Source organism: Oreochromis aureus, linkage group 16 (genome assembly GCF_013358895.1).
Source record: "Oreochromis aureus strain Israel breed Guangdong linkage group 16, ZZ_aureus, whole genome shotgun sequence".
Taxonomy (NCBI): Eukaryota; Metazoa; Chordata; class Actinopteri; order Cichliformes; family Cichlidae; genus Oreochromis; species Oreochromis aureus.
In genome coordinates, this window is record NC_052957.1 from 22,137,935 (window position 1) to 22,158,819 (window position 20,885).

General features: G+C 40.7%; 1 protein-coding gene across 3 annotated transcripts in view; it reads right to left on the reverse strand.

Moving 5' to 3' along the window:
- Window positions 1-20,885, reverse strand: part of il1rapl1a (interleukin 1 receptor accessory protein-like 1a) — a 162,075-nt gene that overhangs the window by 40,188 nt on the left and 101,002 nt on the right. For all 3 annotated transcript variants that reach the window (XM_039600539.1, XM_039600541.1, XM_039600540.1), the window contains exon 6: window positions 10,293-10,367. In XM_039600539.1, the coding sequence (XP_039456473.1) occupies window positions 10,293-10,367 (75 nt within the window). The remainder of the gene's footprint in view (window positions 1-10,292; window positions 10,368-20,885) is intronic.

Genomic DNA, 20,885 nt, shown 5'->3' on the forward strand with positions numbered 1-20,885 from the left:
CACCTGTCTTTATCTTTGTAGGAGTTGCTTTGAGTCAGTTGCTAGTCACTAGCCTTGTTCTGTTTAATAAGTTAGCACTAGCTGCTTTACAGTTGTTAAAAAAGGGGTTTGTAAAATTAAGTCCCATTCATCCTGCGATGTTGTAATTTTCTTTTTCATATGCTTAACACAATAACAAAATTCACAACTTTTATCATGTGCAGAAGTGCATTACACTGCAAAACACACATGCAAATGCAAAATGATTGTTTCGTTTTGTTCCATTCGGTTCTTTGGCCTAATAAATCAAGCTAGCTGTCACTGAAGAGGATAACAACGCCAACAACAAAAAAGAGAGTGAGTAAAAAAGTGTGATATCTTTAATGATGTGCTATATACAGTATGCAACAGTAAACAGGCACCCCCACAAATACATAAAACAGTTGCAGCTGCATGCTAACTGCCTAGTAACGCAAGAAGAATTTTTCCTTTTGTTTCAAAGGGGGCAATTATTACCATAGAGGGTGGTTATTAAGGAAAGGAAAGCTACTACTTAGCATGCCTATTCTTCCATTGTTTAATACTAATAACACTTTTCAGAGGTTGAAGGGAGCAGTTAAGGCAGGAAGAAGAGAATCTGGGAGGAGGAAAGTGCAGAAAAGAAGGCAAGAGCAGGCTAAAATAGTTAAAGGAAATGAGGCTCGGTCTCATCCCATGAATGGATAAATTACAGTTAAAAAAAGATTTGTCAGTTTTTTTTTAATTTCAAATTTACAAACTTCAATTTCATCTTAGACACTTCCCTGAACAGTAGCAAGAATAGCCTCAGTAAATTTTAGCTGACTGTACTCTGCCCTAATTTTCCCCCACCTCTCCAGACTAGCGCTAGCACCCGTTAACGCCAATTTTACAGAATAAAACAAGCCAATCACAGTCAGTCTGACAGCGTTTATGGTAATGGAAAAAAATCGAAGATAATTATCTGACTATGTGTTTATTCATAAAATTATGCAAATCATACACAAACCACTTTTATAACGTCTTCGTTCTGCTGCTCTGCAATATATTTTGAGCTGCATGTGTGACTGTGGAGAGAAAAAGAGAAAGGGACACCCGAAAGACAAAGACAGAGAAAGTCCATTAACACACTTGTAAATGAGTCTCAGCTATTTACCACATGCTGGGCCTCTTGAATTACTGACTGTGTTCAGGATACAGATTGCAGATGGCAATTAAAGATGAACCGTGTGTGCACAGACAGAAAGATGCACACACGCGCAAACAGAAGACGCGCGCGCACACGCACACACGAACGCATGCACTAATGTAAGCCTGCATACGCTCTCCCTAAGGCAGTAGTTCAGTGCAGATCTACTGATCTCCATAGCAACATTCATTGCCGTGGGCGATGGTGACATCATGAAGATTGATTGTCATAAAAAAGCAAAACTGGAGCTGGTATAAAGGTGTTAGCTAAAGTGCAAAACTGCTCCTGATTGCCGGGTGAAGTTGTGGCCTCCAGCCAGAGGTCTTCTTTAGTTAACAGAGAACAGACATACGTGAAGTGCCTCATCTGGTCTCCAAAGAGATCTGCTTATGTAACACAGAAACAGAAGAAGAAGAAGAAGAAGAAAGAGAGTTACTGTAGCTAGATCTCTCGGGTTGAAACGCTCAGTGTGGTCCTTCTCCTCTGCTTTCTGTTTATACCTCCTCCTCCTCCTCTTTCTATCCTCTCCCTCCTTATCGTTTTCTGTCCGACCGCCTCCTCTCAAGCCTCCTTTCTTGTCTCTCTTCACACCACCGACTGATCTCCCTCTTTTTCTGCTAACTCTTTTACCCCTCACTCAACACCAAGGCTTGGTGCAGCACGGTGACTAACCCCATCGTCCGAATACAGCCACTCGCCTGCCGGAAACATCAGAGCGCTGAAGTTTAGAAGTTCTGTCTTGCCTTCTTCGTCTTTTTTTCCCCCTCCCTCTCTCACCACCCTGCCTAGTTTTTTGGCACTTGTTTTTCTTCATTTTTCTGTTACATAACACAGACAGAAGTGGAGCAAGCTTCAAAGTGAATGGCAAAGCCGCCTTTTCCCCTGCTCGCTTTGCTGTTCATGCATGTCATTCCAGTGCCAGCTCCCTCCCCACTTCCCCCCGCCTATCTCTCCCCATCCTTGTCATTATTTTTTTTTCTCCACTACTTCATCCTTGCTCCATCCTTTCTTGTTAGCCTACATCACTTTCTTTCTGGCTAATTCTTTTTTAGTCACATTTTGTTGATGTAGTCTGTATTTCAAGTTCCTCTCTTACATCATGCCCCCTGACCTTGCCATTGGTGCTTTGACCAAATAGAGGAGGCAGTGACTGGAAGAGGATGAAAGGGCAATTTCTGAAAGAAGAGACCCTCTAATAAGGAGACAGGTCTCATTATGTCTGCCTCCTCACCCTGTCTACCCTTGTTGTGTCAAATACAGAGTGATGCCGGGATGAGTGGGGTGCTTCTTTCCTTTGATTACCTGTCACTGAACTTGAGCATCAGCAGCCCGATGAGGTAAAAGCCACCATTATCTAAATAGTCTCTCTTTAAAGACATCTTTGGGCTTAAATGTGGAGAAACTCTTACTGGTGACTGACTTAGCACGAGTGCTTGGGATTGCCTGGATAATGATTGTGCTTTAGTCCTAGCAGACACACATGCACAAACACAAACACATGACTGACTGCCTGAGTGAATACGCACACTGACAGTAAGCAGAAAGTTGAGCTCACGGCAGGCAGTGAAGGCAATCTGTGGCTCTCGTCAGGGCTAGACCCGGTGGACGTGGCACGCCGAGTTGAAACTAAAGCTGACTGAAGCGTCAAGTCACAATGCCTCACGTCTTCTAAGCAGCGCTTTACAAGACCACAACAGAGGGTCACCTGTCAGCTGACATGAAAGCACATGGTGAAAGTAACAGAAAATAACACGCTAGTTCGTGTATTCTGCTCCAGAAAGTAACACAGACAAACACCTTAGCGATTGAGCCAAAACTCTTTTCACAGCCATATTTTGCCTTATTATTAAGGTTCACACAACCATTACTATATCGTATATTTTGAGTAATGCATAACAGATGGACTCTAGTGAGGTCATATTTGTATTTGCTTTTATTCTGTCTCGTAAGCTATATAAAACAGTTGGACTTGAAGCCTTGAGGTGAGTGTTTTAACCATCATCATGTTGGTGTTTTGAAACTGACTGTGACAAGCAAGGTAGAGATCTGACTGAGAACCTGAGGGGCAGTGTTCGCTCACACAACAGTGATTTATGAATCACAAGGTTACCATGCTCTGAAACATATACTGCTTAAGAGTCTTTTTTCCACATAAAAGTACATCATATAGTATCATATAAGATGTGAAACAAGTGACTGAGAGCATAAATTTATTAGGAAGGTTTTTGCTGAGGCCACAGATCGGTGCAGCAGAAGGGTCCCTTTCACACCGACAATCAGACACATTCATGCACTTTTCATATGCCTATCCCCTATATCCAGTCTCGCTTTTAGAAAATACATGGAGTTCATAGAATATAGATAAGTCTGCATATTTTGGATGGGTATATGTGGTGTTACATAATGAAACACCCCATTGCAGCCAGCCTAGGTAGGACCTGACCTGAGAAAACTATTGATTAAAAGAGCTGTTTCATGCTCTTCTACCATCATAGAAAGAGAATACAAAATTAAGGGGACACTGCATTAAATAGGCAGGCGGTCAGATAGCCTCTTCTCACACCAATTCAGCATGCTGAATTAGCTGCTGAGATTGGTACCTCAGCAGCCGGGTATGAATCAAGAGTGTGTCCACACCTTTCTCGCGACTCTTGGCCTCGCTTCAGCCGTGGTGAGCAATTGAAAGTCAGCAGTAAACAAACCCCTGTGTATGATGCACAGTAGGGTGTTGTGTTTGACTTTCTAGCATAAGTGTGTGGCGCTGCTTATGGCTATGTCTCTGTACAGTTTCGCGTTTGTCTGCTCACCCTCCCTCTCCCTTTACGGTTAGGCATGAGAGAAGCAGTTAGTTCATTTATCATACTGCAGTCTCCTGCTCTGTGCCCCAGACTTGGTGATTAATGACGACCGTTCACACACTTAAACATTCAGCTTTGTTTCGCTGACACACTACTTACCATACCGGTCACCATGGGTTACTTAACACTGGGTCACTGTGGGGCTACAACCAAATATAATGACATATCTGCGGGGTGACCTTTAAGGGTTCTCAGTGTGTGATTTTTATCTCTGTGCTGTAATATAAATATGTCATTTATCACAAAACATTAACATAACTAAAGGGGCATCTTTAGAAAGTGCTGCATAGTCCTTTTCTTTACTCAAAAGCTGCACTTAAAAGTTTTGACGTGCTATTTACACGAGCATTTGCTTTTCTGCTGCTACTGTATGTCTACTCACACATCATTTCAGGAGGATTGCAACCCCCTTTTTTCTTCACTACATTTATTTGATAACTATCGTTACTCTAGATACAATAAATGCAATATTGCAAAAATGTAATATTATTTTCTCTAAATAAGATGAGATTAGGACACGACTTTATTGATCTCTAGGGAAATACAAAAAATTATTACTTCATCAGGTGAAAAAGTTAAAGTAATCTACCCACAAATGGTACAGGAATGATAATAAAACATCATTCTGAAATGGTTCATTATAAAGACTATTCTTAATGTAAATGCATTTTAATAACAATATTTTACACTTAAAAAAATAAAGAAAGAATTTAATTCAGTTTTTTACTTTAAATTAGTTAAAAGATTTCAATACTTCTTCTTTGCATTATTATAGTGATGCAATTGAAACATAACAACATGTCGGGTGATCACGAATGCTGGAGCTGAAAATCAGAAAAGTGGCACGAACAGAGGTAAAAGGGAGCAAAGAAACTGTCAAAGATGTATCATTTAAGTCCGGAAATTAAAGTGTGTGTATGTGTGTGTTTGTAAGACACGGACAAAAAAAAGAAGCAGACAGAGACAGAAAGTAATTTAATGAAGTGAATCTCCTTTGACCTCCAGTAACTCTCCAGAGCAATGTCAACTTCAATTTCACCCTCTCCGAGGAAAAGCGGCATGTTTGTTGTCAAGGCTAGGTGTCGAAGCTTAAGAATGTCCTCACTAATGTGGAGTTCTGTACAATCCTCAAATCTCCGAGCAAGCAGAGGTCAACAGGTGAGGCCGCGAGGACAGAAGAGATGTAATGGATGAAAAGATGTAGAAATAGACATAGACGGAAGGGAGAGGTGAGCAGAACACGGATGAGATAAAGCATGAACTCGGAAGAAAAGGATGCTATATGTTATGTTTTATATATAAAGACATTAAAGAAAAAACTAACATTTTTTACGGAACATCATTTTAACTTTGAGTGTTCAATCTAGCCCTGAAAGGTTTGATAAATTTTGGTTCCCTCTATCTGTTGTTATGGATAGAGGAACATGAATATTTAATCTATCAAGACCCAATATGGGATTTTCCTTGTTTTTTGTTTTTTTTGGCAGTATATACTGCCTTTGGAAATTGGTCACATTTCTGATGACTTCATTGTTTGCTTTACAACCCAAAAGATTAAGGATACTGTGTAAAATGTGTAAAATGTATACATGGAATGATGAGCAAATCATTTAAGCTTGAGAGATCCAGAAAACACAACTTTATTTCTGCTGGGCCCACCTCATTACAAGATGGACTGAACTGAAGTGGATAATTGTCTTGTGGCCTGACCAAAATATTAAATTCTTGGAAAAAATTGCAGACACTGCACCCTCTGGGCTAAAGTGGAGAGGTGTGCTTTGGCTTTTGGTACATAAATTAAAATGCGGGACCTGCGATGGAGACCTGCAGTAGCCTTGCAACCTGTTCAAACCATACCCACCTCTTGCCACATGACAGCTTGGATGGGCTCCAGCTCTCCATGACCCTAAATTGGGTACGCAGCTATGAAATGTATGAATAGTGGTGCTGTTTGTTGAACTAGTGGCATCTGGAAGGGTAACCTGTATAATCACAATTCAGTATTACAAGTGCAAGCTAGCTGAATGCCAGATCATGTGTTTTATGGCCACGTCAACAGCATTACAACGAGCTAACATGGGTTTTCAAGATTAATATTTACCCTCAGTTCTTTCTCGGCTCACAACAACAAAACATGATGTATCTCTTTCAGTCAGTGCATTCAAACTAAACATAACCAGCTGTTTCCAAAAGGTCACGAAAGAAGCTGAACATCCACGCTGGCTTTTTCTTTGAGCTTTTCAAAATTGCACTGCTGAATTACTTGCTAAATTGGGAACGTCAGCATTTTGAGTGTCAGTCTATTACAGCTCTAAACACCCCTGAGGGTGTACAGCGTGAGAAGATGTGCGCACACGTACAGGTGCATGGATGTGCGTGCATGTGTGTAGACTCGTCTCTGTTTAAATGAAGTAGGTAGAAGAGCCTTCTCCCTCTTGCTGCCCATCCTCTGCTCTTGGTTCCTGCTCTCTGAAATAATGGATTCTAATTCCTTTCCACAAGAGTGCACCCATCTGCTGGCTTTGGGGGATAGTAAAATCCTCTATCAGTTACAATTATCCCACGGTTGCAGAGGTCTGCGCTGCAAGCGTGTGTGTGACCTATCCACCTCAAGTAGTGCCGGGTTGTTTGAATATTTGCAAGTGCATGTTTGTACGTATTGCGATGAAGAGGGTGAGCTGGGGAGACAGAAAAATGCTCTCACTGAAGTGCTGTCTAAGCGTGAGCTGAATCTTTAACCCCCACCCTCTGAACTCCATGACAAATCATCCCAAGGGAGTCAACACCAATCCTGCATGTGAGTCTGTGTGTGTGTGTTTCTGCTAGGCTATGTGTAATGTGTCATATTACTGTACTGTGATTATATGTATTTTGTGCATTTCCCTCTCACCAACCCCAGCACCTACACAGATTTAAACCCATTAATGTAATGAATCATCCTCCTAATTCTGGAAGAACTGGGAGTGGACTTCACCAACTCACCACTGGGGGACAGTAGTAAATCTGGCAAAAGAATAGCTGTGTGGCTAATGGTAAAAATCCAACATTATACACAGACTGAAAATGTCAAGTTGTCCAAAAGTAATGTTTCTGATGCAGTGCAGGCCGGCTTTCAGCAGATGCACAGTCACATATCCCTGAGGATTCCTGATGCCCTAAAGAAGAGATTTGTGAATCTGTGAGCAACACACACACACGCACACACACACACACACACATTTGGTGGTAGAATTGGGGCTTAATGTATGTAGTCCTGAGTGACAGAATCTGTAGCTGTGGGATTTCGGTCCATCAGCAGAAAGGGATGTAGTGGCAGAAACATCCAGGAAGAGGGAACCTGAAGAGAGAAGGGGAAGGCACGCTCTGACAAAACCCCCTTTGGACGAAAACAGTTTCTAATCCCGCGTGTGTATTCCCTCTCAACCATCCTGTCTTGTCTCTGAGTCCCCACTTGCCTATGATGATTCTGAGGCCTGAGTTTCTCACATTCATCTTCTTAGACTTTCCAGAACACCTCTGCTGCAGGTCTTCTGTGAGAGTTTATGTAACATATGTGTTTTATTTATGCCTGCCAGTGTGTGCGCCGTGTAAAGCTAGCTGGGATGTAGGATGTCTAAGATCTGCACTGGTTGCAACAGCAGAGGAGATAAAGTTGGTCTGTGTTTCCCGGCAGTGTTGCAGATTTATCTCTCTGCTTACAGCTCCGGTTTTACTGCCCATCCACCGGCCTCCACTGGCTCCTGTGTCTTTTTTCCTCTCCCTCTCTATTTCGCGCTTGCCATAAGAGACCGGCCTCTTTCTGTGCACGTTCTAGCTACCATAAATCTGCCACAATGCCCCATAAAGCTGCTTAGGGCATGGCTCAACAAATATTAAGGAAGAAGAGAATAAATAAATAAAACTAAATAAAAGAGAAACTCTCGTCTAGAGGGAGAGACAACTATTCTGCACACAAAATGGAGCCAGACTGTAAAATATTTACATCAGTGTCTCTCTGTTTTAGATACTCCTCTGGGAGTCTGTGGGGTCTTACTGCAAGACACTAGACTTAATTGTTATTTTTTTTCTCTGTCTTGCTTAGATATCTCACAGTGTTCCCTATTTATACTTTCATTTATTTGTAGATGTACCAAACCTTTGGTTACCATGTTATTAAAAGTAATTCCCCCTTATTTTGTGCATCTAGATAGATTAGAGTTAGTTTACAACTAGCTGAGCAACCTTGCTTTTACTTAGTTATGATAACTAGATAAAAGCAAGCTTTCAGAGTGCCTTTGTGACTTTGCAGTTAAATTATATTCCTGCACTCTTTGCAGAGGAAATTCTGAATTGTTATGTCAAGTTCATGAGGTTCTGGCTGTGCTCTAAAAGTCCATCCATTTCTTCCAATTATCCAATTCAGGGGTCACCCGGGGGCTTCAGCCTATCCCGGCTGCCAAAGGGTACACTCTGGACAGGTTGCCAAACTGTTGCAGGGTTTACACAGAGATATTTTACGTTTACACTTACACCTAGAGCCAAATTCGAATGACCAATGAAGCTAACCCAAATAATTGCATGTGTTTGGACCGGGAGTACCCGGAGAGAACCCGTGCAGACATTAGAGAACTCAGGACCTTCTTGCTGTGGGGCAACAGTCCTAACCACCGTGCTGCCCCCTGAATGTCAGGGGCAGATTTGCAATTTTTGACAATTTATCACAGTTAATTTCAGTATCATTGCAAACAGATTGTATGTAATTACTAACAACTGAATGGGGTCAATTACTAACTTGAGCCCATTCATTCGCAAACTGTAAGCAGACTGTCTTCATCGTATTGGCTTTTTAGTGTTTCAATTCAATTCAATTTTATTTACATAGCACAGAATCACAACAAAAGTTGCCTCAAAGTGCTTCCCATCAACAAAGTTGCTCTAAAAGGTGGTAACTGACTGTTAGTGGTTGCAGACTACAGTGACCCTGGTCTTCAAAGCAACAATTACAAAAGGAACGAGATCTCATGTTCATTGAGCTAAGTTTCGTCACACTACTGTCTCCAACCACCATTTTCTCCAGTGTGACTGTGACATTAAAGTTGCACTGCATTTCAGACAAGAGGTATGGGTGCATGTATTTACCAGCCATAGAAGGATTACCAAAGAGATGAATCATAAAATAGGAGTAAGGACCCAGATCTTTTCTAGCTTAAGGCATAGCAGAGCCTAAAATCATGATATTTCAATCTGTTATCCAATAATTTACACCATTCTTCTTTTAAAGGATTTTCTTTCAAAGTCTCTCTCTCTCACACACCCACACACAAACACACACACACACACACACACACTGTACAGTACTCACACAGCAAATGCAAGAAGGAACTGACGTGAGGCTATAAATATGAGTGAGTCACTTCTGAGGGTGAAGTCTTTCCTCACAATCTCACTGGAATCAAGATAGAGACAAATGAGACAAATAGCTGAAGGGCCAACATTGTGCAACCTGTTCATGCATGGGTGTGAGTAGGCTGACATGTGAGGCTGTGCCTGTCAGTTTATCAACAGCAGCAATTTTTCACTCTTGATCAGCCAACCGTGGAGGCATTTTTAAATTAACTACCTGCATTCCAGTAGCATCAGATGGAAGACAAAAGGCAAGCACTCAATGAATCATTGCAACTCTTTGTCTTTGTCCTCACCCTGTCTTTCTGTCAAATACTCTTCCAATCCTTTTCTGCTTTTCAGACCCCTCCGTCTTGTCTGACCGGCTTCAGCATGACAGACACATTAGCCATTCATAGAGCGGCAAGCACCATGTGGACAACGGACTGTGCCCAGAAATCAAGCAATATGCTGCTGTAGAAAAAAACAAACAAACAAACAACCCAAACCATACTCCCTCGTGCACACACGCGCACACGCTTGGTCCATCGTGACCCCACGTCAAAGAAGACAAACAACGGCAACAGAAAGTGGCTGCGTCTCCATGCGGCAAGCCAGTGTATGGATCTCTGGCAGCATATGGGCTCTCCATTGTTGACAAAACAGCCTAAGGGACATTAGTGGCGACTATTTGCATATATGGCAAACACTTTTACAGTTTTTTTTTCTGTTTTGCTGTTTTCCCAGCGAGAGAGAACCATCATCAATCTGCGATCAGTGCCTGTAGGTGTGCTGGGCGGGATTGGTACAGTTATCCATTTGCTTTCATTTAAAAATGACACAGATAACACTGAGTGCAGAGGGAAGAAATCCCACAAAGGTCTTACCGAGCTGAAGCTCCATATTGCTAATCTTGTTTTCCGAGGGGAACAGGATCTTTGGTGGCTTGTCCGTCAAAGGAGCTGAAAAGGAAAAAAAAAGGGATGATTCATTTTTGGATAAAGCAGAAATACAGACAAATAACTTTTTAATGAAGTACTTCTGTAGTTTTCAGTGGGACAAACACTATAAACGCTACGTCCAGATGAACATAATCCACTTTTTGGTACTTCTGAATGTTGAAAATTTAGTTGTATGCCATGCCATTACAGAGATTTATCATCTGGTTTTTTATTCATTTATTTTTTTAATATTTATTTTATATTTTTATTAAATACATGCCCATTCCATTTTGTATATTAACCCCCATTCTTCTTCACTCTTTGCTTTTTTGTGGCCACATTGCTTTTAAGTGCTTATCGACCTTGGGCTTCATTTATATTGTTTAACTCATCATAATGGAATGACTACATAGCCTAGAACATTTCACAATTTAATCTGTATGCATGATAGATAGATATCAGAAAAACCACAATCCAATGATTAATTTGTTCAGGATAGACTGACAGTTGGTTGATCAGCTGCCCAGATATTATTAAAATGAATAAACTACAATCTTTCAGCTATATATGTTTGTGCCTCAATACAACCCTGGAACTCAAGAAGGGATATATAGGTACCTTAAGCACCTCCACAGAATAATGTGTTCATTGGTGTGACCTAAAATGAATATTTAATTTGACAGGTAAACGGCTACTCTTTGACCTTTACCGAAGCAGCTATGTGCTAACCTGCCTAAGATCCACTGCAAAGTAAGTAAACACAGATGTCAAAAAGTCCAGTTAGCATCAATAGCTGCATCACAAACTCTGATACGCAACTTCACACAGGCATAGCAGTGTAGCTTGTTAGCGTCAAAAGACTTGATCTGTAAGGAAAATGCAGGAATGACCAATTTTTCTTAAGAACATAAAATAGAAAAGACTGTATTCAACACTGGAATCACAGTTCTTCACAGCTTGGCTCAGTGATGTCCATGTTGTAGTGGAAGCACAGGTGATAAAGCAGCACACCAAGAACCCTCTTCTCTGACAATATTTTATATCGTATATACTTTGTACTGTGTAAAGCCTTTTTCTTGGGTATGTCAGAACATGTGTCACTTTGTCTCATTTGTGTCTTCTCGTTTCTCTTTAGTGTTTTTTTAAAGTGTCACAATGAAGGAGTGGGGAAAGCTAAAGAAATGCCTATAAATATAAATGCCAACTGTCATTATGCTGAGATGCCCAGTAAACACAGTTTGATGTTTTGTACTTGGTTAAAAAAATGTTTAAATTCACAACTTTAAAGGTCATTGGCAATTGCACAATGAAGGGAATTTTTCATTGTAGTTATGGTTACTTTGACGCTTACTCCTCCAGTATGGGACAATACACATTTACCTTCGTAAGCATTCTCCTATGCTACAACTATTCTTTCTGTAAAGTTCAAGTCAATTCAATTTTATTTATACAGCACCTCAGCACCTCAAGGTAAGGTAAACCCACAATAATACATACAGAGAAAACCCAACAATCATATGACCCCCTATGAGCAAGCACTTTGGTGACAGTGGGAAGGAAGAACTCCCTTTTAACAGGAAGAAACCTCTGGCAGAAACAGGCTCAGGGAGAGAAGGAAGACAGGTTAGGAAGTTCACAAATCTCCAAGTTCATGGCACAGTATGTGTTACTATTTAGGAATAGGTGCCAATATATTTTTCAGTGTTTGAGATTTGCTAGTTTACTGTAATTAAATATGGTCACATTCTTAAACCTGGAGTTTCCACCTTTTGTGCATCCTGGATGTGAGATACTTGGACTCTACCATTTTACACAATATGCTAAGCCACCATTCTGCTTTATTTAATGCATGTAGTGTGAGTCAAATCATAAATTATGTATTGAGTCACACCTTACATTAAATGTAATTTACTTGGAATGTGCAGAAAATTCTTGCATTAAGGCCACAGCAAATGCTAATCTGTGACCAGCTACTTTTAAACTTACATGCAACAATTCTTTAGCAGTTGTGTAACTACCTTTCTGTTTGTGCTCCCCTGTAGAGAAAACGGACACTCTCAAGTTTTGGACACATTCTTTCCATCCTAATTTTGACAAATGAAAGTTCTGTGTGGTTGGTAATCCAGTCACAACTCTGACACATTTAGTTGTTGCTGTGGCATTACATCATGAGAAAAAAACGGTGGCATATTAAGCGCATTATAACCCACGTTTCTCTGCTAGCAAGCATGACATGTTTGATATCATCCCAGACTCTAACATTTCTTTTTCTGTAGTGAGATGAGTGCAGAGCTCTACTGGGTTTATATTATTCCTGATGCTAATGATAAAAATGCGGTTATCTGGAATAAAAAGGTTTGATATACATGATCGGCCACAACATTAAAACTGACAGGTGAAACTGATAACATTGTTCTCCTCATTGCAACTCCATGTTCTGTGGGAAACCTTCGGTCTTGATATTCATGTGGAGACTTTTCTGACATGTACCGCTTAAGTACATGCTGTCGCAGACCAAGCACACCTAAGAACAGTGTTATATTATGAGTGCAGTGGACTCAAACAGCAAAACACCATGCCCACAGTAAAATAAATTGCTTAGGAATTGTGCAAGGTACATGACAAAGAGCCTAAGATGATGACCTGACCTCAAAAGCCTCAAGATGCCAACTTGATTAACCATCTCTGGGCTAAACTGGATTGTGTCCCACAGGACATCCTTACTGATAGGTATGTTGTTGTAATATTGTGGCTGATTGGTCTATATTGTAAATCTCCATGGGCAGTGATCTAATTGTATTCATTCATGTATTACATTTTGCAGTAAGTCAGACAGAAAAACACAATGTTTGACCATATTAAACAACTCTGCACACAGATGCAGAGCCAAATCAAGCATATTTTGTACAATCAAATGAACTAAAGAGAATTCTTCATTTTCTAAATCAGATGAAAAAAAAAAAATCAACATAATACCTCCAACTACCAGCAGCTTTTCAGGCATTCCTAATTATTTCGCTGTGAATTTGTAAAGCTGTAGTGATGTGTATTCATTAAGATGTTTCCTTAGAGTGTGCACACTTGACTTCTTTTTTTAGTCTTATGATGAGGTTTCCAGCAAGCTGTTTGAAAGCCCTATTCTGTTTTTGGGAGCAACATAATGTTGCTGCATTGACTAAATTGTTGGGCAAGACTGAAGTACTGAAGTAAAGCTTTGTGTTAACATGTTCAGCAGTTACTGAAAGAACTACTCATGTGATCATACAAAGACCAAAATGTAAACATCGGCTCTATTTTGTTCTGATTTTGTATTTATTTTTTGCTCAGCTATAACACCTGCTGATACGTAAATACTGACAGAAAAGCACATTGACATCTGTGAGAGGGGCGGTCACGGGCTTTTAGGCACGACTGTTTGCACTGTTAATAGGTAATCACACAGCACAAATTACACTGGATACTGATACAGTTTTAATTACATATCAAACTGCTATACATAATTACACAATGGGTGATCCTATAGCTAATTATACACTGGGCAAACAAATGAGGACGAGCTGTGTATGGGAGACAAAAGGGAAAGCAGATGTGGTAAGGACTGTAGACAGAGAGGTAATGCTGGTAAGACAAAAGAGGGAAAATGTAGAAAGCTAAAATAAAAAAGATATGAAACGTGCCCCCCCTCCCTCTTCATTTTGGCATGCTACACTTGGTTCTGAAAATCTCATTATCTTAATTACCATTCCTTCATGGGAAATACATCAATTATCATGGGTTGGGAGGGGGGGACACCATTTAAAATATGGAAGAGAGGGAGCAAACAAAGGAAAGAGTCTCTGTTTGCCAGTAAAAAGGAAACGTATGAAATCAAGCAATCAAAGCTATAAAAGGTAATTAAACATGCAAATACATTAAGCGATGGGTTGTTAATGCAATGACAGATTGTGTGAGCATCATGACAAAAGAATCAGATGATTTATGTATTTGTTATATAAAAAAGGGTTTATTTTTTTGGTTAATTTCAAGGTTACAATAAGCTTGGATTTCAACCTAAGTATGCACATCTGCTACTTGAAAATCCACTTGAAAAATAATCCAAATGAAAAATAACTCCTGGTCCAAGAACAAATGGGCAAACTTTTGGTCAGATTTGTACTATAATGGTTTGTGGTGGTTGCAGATTGTTAAGTGTAGAAGCCCAAAATCACCATGTGGCGCTTCGGCGTGCTTGCAGGATTCTTTTGATCTGGCGCATTCACAAAACAATGAAGTATCACACATGCAAATGAATTATATGCTACGCACTCAAATCAAATAGGCCATACTATACCTTCAGTAATACACTTATTGAAACGTAATTTTGTTAAGAAGAAAAATTTTCAGTCAACTTTCCCAAAAAACACCATAGCCACGTCCACCCAATGAGAACAAATGTTTTTCTTTTCACTAAAAGACACTTAAACATGTAGGAAGGAGAAATTTGAGACCACACTATCAATCCTAAAGCTACTGCACATCTCTCTTCACCTTTCGAGCCACAGCTGCCCCACAGAATCACACTCTGAGAGGAACTTCTTTTAAGTTTACATAAAACGTTAAATGGCCTGTTTGTGTATGAGCAGAGCAAGTGTCTCCAGGGTGAATTTGTGTCTTTAGGGGACCTGAATGGCTCGCCCGGTATGCCTGTGCAAGTTTTACTCTCTGAAATCGATGAGTCACTATAAAACATTGATGTCCCAGGGCAGAAAGGTTGTCTGTTCTCAGCAGCAAATCAGGCTGAATTAATTTTCGGAGGAGACACAAAGCATCTGTAATAAAACTTTTCAACAACACGACACTAGCATTGTGGTCCATTTAGTTTGTGTATACTTTACAACTTGTAATGTGCGATTTACAAAAATGACTGTGTGAAAATGTATGATGTAGTGTCTAATATGCAAAGTAATTAAAAACATTGCTGGATTTGTGTTTTAGTTCCTTTAACACTAGATAGTCAGACTGCATACCTGCAAGCAAGTATTAAGCTCTACTGAAGAGGACTGAATCAACCTTTGTGTGTCAGTGTGTGGTGGCCTACATGTGAATATATTAACGTAGCACAGGACTTTGTGGATGTAAGCTTTGTGATCAGTCATCCACAATCCCATTTGTGCTTGGTGGTAGAAAAGCTCACTGGACTTTCCAGATGGATTATTCTGGGTGACTGACTGTAGGCAAACAGCAAATTAACGAATTACAGATGGAGCTGAGATTCTTGGATCACTGGGCTTTTTCTGTTCTGTCCCATTTGTAAGAAAAAATATGCTGTTGGCACATTAGTAGCAAAGGTGAAAATGAGAAGAAATCAATGTACAAATGACTGCCATATGCTTTACACGGGCGCACGTGCTTGTGCAGGCGTAGCCACGGACATTCACGAACACGAAAAGACTTTGTTAGAGCGTGTCCGTGCATGGACGCGCTCTCGCGCACGCAAAGTTGCGAGCAGAGCCCGGCGTTCTCCTTCGGTTTAACAAAATTAGCTCCCAAAGGTTTTAGTTTTAACCAACAAAGGCAGTCACGCTGAAGAAGAAAAGCAAAAAAAAACTGAAGGAAAGAGGCTTGAAAAATATGAAGTCCCTGTGAGTCTCCCAACACTGCTAAGCTTCACTAGAGAAGTCTCAGTTCTCCGCTACAGCTGGCAGAATCCTATATGGTACTGCAGGAGATCACTATATATTACCATTGACCTTCCTCTGCAGTGTGGTCACCTTTGAGCCAGTTTCATTTCATTCCTAATGGTGCAATAACCAGTGTGTATGACTCTCTTATAAAGTCACCTCAGAGTATACAGAATTCACTTCCTGATCTGACCATTTCCCACATGAGAGAAGCTGTATGGGGAGCTTGTCTGTGTCATCCAGAGGAAGCTAATAAAAGCATCCAAAACCACTTCATGCTCCCCCGCTGTGCACCAGTGTTGTGCTCTCTAAAAGCCCTGCCTCTGGCAAAGCTGAAATACTTCAACATCAAAGCAACAGGAGTGCGCATTCTGTCCAGCAAATAAGGCCAGACAGGTTCCTACATCATTGTCACTGGCACAGTCAAATGGCTATCATCGCAAAAAGTGAAAACAATTGGCCTCTTGTGGCCAAGTAGGCAGTCGAGCTTTTCTGACTAAGCAGCTCTCTAAGAGAGACAATGTGATGATGCAACATGGCAGTGACCAAGCTGTTCAAAGCAGGGCTCCAGCTGCGAGGCCTCAATAATCCATATCTTTGTTAAATAAGAAGAAAGAGCAAATTAAAAGTGCCCGCCTGTCAGTTCCCTGCTTGTTTGAAGAATATACGAGCCATTAGAAACTACATTCAGCGATTTATTACCTATTAGGTACAGTATTGCTTAAAAAATGCATTGCTGATTTCTAGTTTCACCTCCTCTCTGCTCTCTCAGCAGGTGTGTTTATGCGTAGTGGGTTACACATGTATACTCATGTGTGTGGCCACAGATCTGTGGCCCCTTATAGAAGCTGTTCCTTATTTCAATGATCTTCCCATTAACTCCTTGTGCAGGAGAGCTACTCACACACTTCATCAGGTTTTTTTTACTTAACATCACTTAACTAAAGCACCTTCTTGAGTAAAAAAAGGATGCTCAGCAAGTCTCAAGTATCCACCTCCACACAATATCATATTGTTTTCCCTCAAACTTTATCTACTATTTAAAGAGCACCCTAATTAAGACTTTGTCTTTTCATTCTCTCAGCACAGGATTTATGGAGGCTGATAGAATAATGTGTGTTTCACACTAAGAGATACAGTTAAGCATTCAGGGAATATGAAGAGTACTTGAAATGAACGAGGAGGATTTTTATTGGCCTATTGTTTGCAGAACAAACAGTGAGCAGAAAGTGAAGATGCTAAGGTGAGGGGAGAAGAGAGTCAGAGGTAACCACAATGTTTAATTGTCTCCCTTGTGTGTGACAGAGCAGGAAAAAAAGGAGAACACTCAATAAAATTCTTGTGTTTATAAATGTAAGTTCTCAGATACAGAAAAAACATAATTCATCTTCAAATTCTTGAACCACATAGAAAGAAACATTTTGAACGGGACTTGCTTCACTGTTGAACTGACAACACTTACTTCGTTTGTAGATCTAATTAAATTAAGCAGAAGTAATTACACTGATAAAGCAGGTACTGTACGGGCAAAACTAGTGCAACAAATGCAGTCACTCTTTCCCACCTCTCACTTGCATGTGCACAAAAATAAAATACCACCAAACACACACACACACGTGTGCAGCCTGCCCAATCCACTTTCCACACGTTCCTTAGGGATGTGTGACACATATGGTGTGCCGAACTCTGCTGTGTTACAGTTTGAGATATGACTGTTTCAGCGCTACACAGATGCTCTGTGTCAAACTAACTTGGACTTGGAGCAAAGACTAACAAGGCAGAGTTCGATCCATTTTGATAATCTTTAAATGAAACATTGAGTTATACAACGAAGGCAACAAGGTAAATCCTAATAAACTGACCACAGTGAATACAGGAGGAGGGAATTTTGTTTGTGTGCAAACTTTATCCATGCTCTTCTGTAAAACCCATGCAAGTGTGCCCTTCAACGCACTCATGTTTATTTGAACTTACTGGTAAAGAGGACAGGCAACTACTACTAGCAAGAAAAGTTAGTATAGAGTTATGCAAGTGCTTCTGTGATATGAAAAGTTTAAATGAGTATGAATAAAATGGAGGGCACATAAAAAGTGCGTGTGCATGCCTGTGCTTACTTAATACGTTTCTGCTGAACTGTTGTTGAAACCTTTATCAGGTATGAAGTAGAAAGGGACAAAGATGAAGAAAAACAAAGAATGACAACACCAAGATCGAGGAGAATTGAGCGGAAGAGGTGAAAGTAGGAGATGGCGAAAATAAAGAGGGTAGAAAGAAGTCACACTTGATGAAGAGACTGCCAAGATGCTGGTTTCAGTCATGCAGTACTGCTGATGAAGTATCAACACACCAGAAATCTATGTGGGTGTTGCTTAGCATAGTCTGCTTTGTGCCCCCCTCTCAGCTCACATTCCTGCTCTTTTCATCTCTGTCTGATCTTCTGCGCTCTTAACCTCTGTCGCTGTAGCACGGCGTTATTTTCCTTTATTCCACCTCACTAAGGAGCGTGGCCCTTTCTTCCCCCACTGTCATCTTTTCATCCATTTGTCACTGTCCCACAATTGGCCCCCACCCCACTCTTTTTACCCTTTCAGCAAGCCTTGTCAGTTCTTTTCTTAGCTCCTCTGCACTCAACTCAGCTTGTGCCTGTACCTCTGCCTCTCCCCGCAGCATGTATAAGACCTGTGTGCCCGTGCAGTGTATCTTGGATGATATCAGTGTGAACTTTAACGTTTCCCAATGGGTAAGAGTACACTGTACTGTTCTTCTATTAGTGCGCGGCTCACAGACAGTGTTTATGTATTCAATATTGCAAGTCAGCGCATACGTCTGCCATTATGCAACCTAAGCACGCACTAATTAACACACAGAAACACACGCACATGCACACACAACTGCCTATGTACCTCAAATGGTACATACACCTTCCTGCTAGCCTCAGATAACAAAACCCAGTGGGTGACCTGTGATAAAGGAGCCATTTTTATTAAATGACAGAGCAAAATGTACAAAATACACCTGTGTGGAGCTTATGCAGATAGGCAGAGGAGGGATTCAACAAGGGAGACATGTGACAACACAAAGAGAGAGAGATGAAACATTGTCAGCCAAGACAGATACTGACCATCAAAACATCCGGCAGCTTCTCCTAGTAGGCAGTGACAGAGGATTAGCTTCTAATCAGTGGCGATCTCTGTGGGTGATTCAGAGGGAAACCCTAGTGGTCTGGTATCCATTCTGTTATTCTGTTAGAGCAGAAGGACAAGGCTAACCCAGTCAACTGCAGGGGAGGGCCAGTGCAGGTGGATATACACCTGAGGGACAGGATTAACACAGTCCTGGCACATTACAAGCAGCATGCACAGAGCAAAATCCCAATGGAAGGATGCGTTTTTGCCACGCAGTACACCAACCTCAGGTCTGTCCAGGTGTGTAAACACATTGGTAGTGCCAACAGGCTACCTGCGACGACACATATAGACCTGAGATTTACATGAAGTAACAGAGGAACAGACAGGCAGCCTGCAGGGTCGCCTCGCTGCCATCTGCTTCATCAACTCCCTTTGACCCATCTCCACGGCATACTCGGCAGCTCCCAGAATCTACTGTTGCCCCTAATCTGTGTATTTTAACACAGCCACAAATGTGCACAATTACTGCATAGCACCCTGCTTCAAAAAAAAATTGCGAGGTCGCATTACATATAAATATACACATAATTTAATTCATTTGCAAATCATTTAAATCTTATATTTAACTGAAAACTGTTCAGTTGAGAAAGTACACATTTTTTACAGTTGGTACATAATAAGTGACTGAAAATGTTGTGTAATAACATGTAATAACATAAAAAAATATTCATGTGGTTTTGTGGTCAGTTAATTTAAGGTGAAGAGGTTATTTGGAACCATTCAGCAGTCCTGCATTTTCATTAAACTTTGCTTAAACGGACACGACCCTCATGTTTTCATTTGTTTAATTTTATTCTTGCCTGTTACATCAGTTATGGTGGCTCCATAGTATAGTGCTTTACACATTTCCCTAACATATGAAAGGTGCCCTGTTTGAGACCAGGAGGAGAGACAAACACCTTTGGGGTTGCGTCAGGAAGGGCATCTGGTGTAAAAATCTGCCAAATCAAATATGTAGAGCTATCAGCTGTGCTGAAAGAAGCTTCTTGCAGTACTATTTAGTCATCTAAATTTGTGGCAAAAATAAAAAGACAGGAGGCAGAGCTGAAGATGTTAAGATTTTCACTGGGAGTGGCCAGAATAGAAACATTTAGAAACTGGAATGTCAGACTGACGCTCAGGTCGAGAACTTTGGAGCCAGCTAGAGAAGCAAGGCTGAGATGGTTTGGACATGTGCTGAAGAGTTAAAGTAGATATATTGGACAAAGGGTGCTGAACACAGAGCTGCCAGGCAGGAGTAAAAGCAGAAGGCCACAGACAAGATTAGAGAGGTGTAGTAAAGGACATGCATAGGGTTGGTGTTACAGAGGAGGATGTTAGGAATAGGGTCAGATGGAGGCAGACAGTCCACTGTTGTGAAAACCTCTAAAAGGAGCAGATGAAAGAAAAAGAGGACTTAGCCATCTAAATTTTTTAGTGCTAGATGCCCAGTTTTAAAGACATTTGCTGAGATGTTGCCATCCTTTGAGTATAATGGAAACTTGTAGTGCTCAATGCACTAAAATAATATAAATGATACTCATAACGAAAAAAGAAACAAACATAAAAAAACCTTTTTGTTGGCAGTTTCTTGTAGGCACTATTTTATTTGAAACTACACTCATCAAATGTATCGCTCTTACTCACAGGAGTGGACCTTTTGTCTGCTAGTGATGAACGGCCCATGCAGGTGACTCCATGATGAGATATAA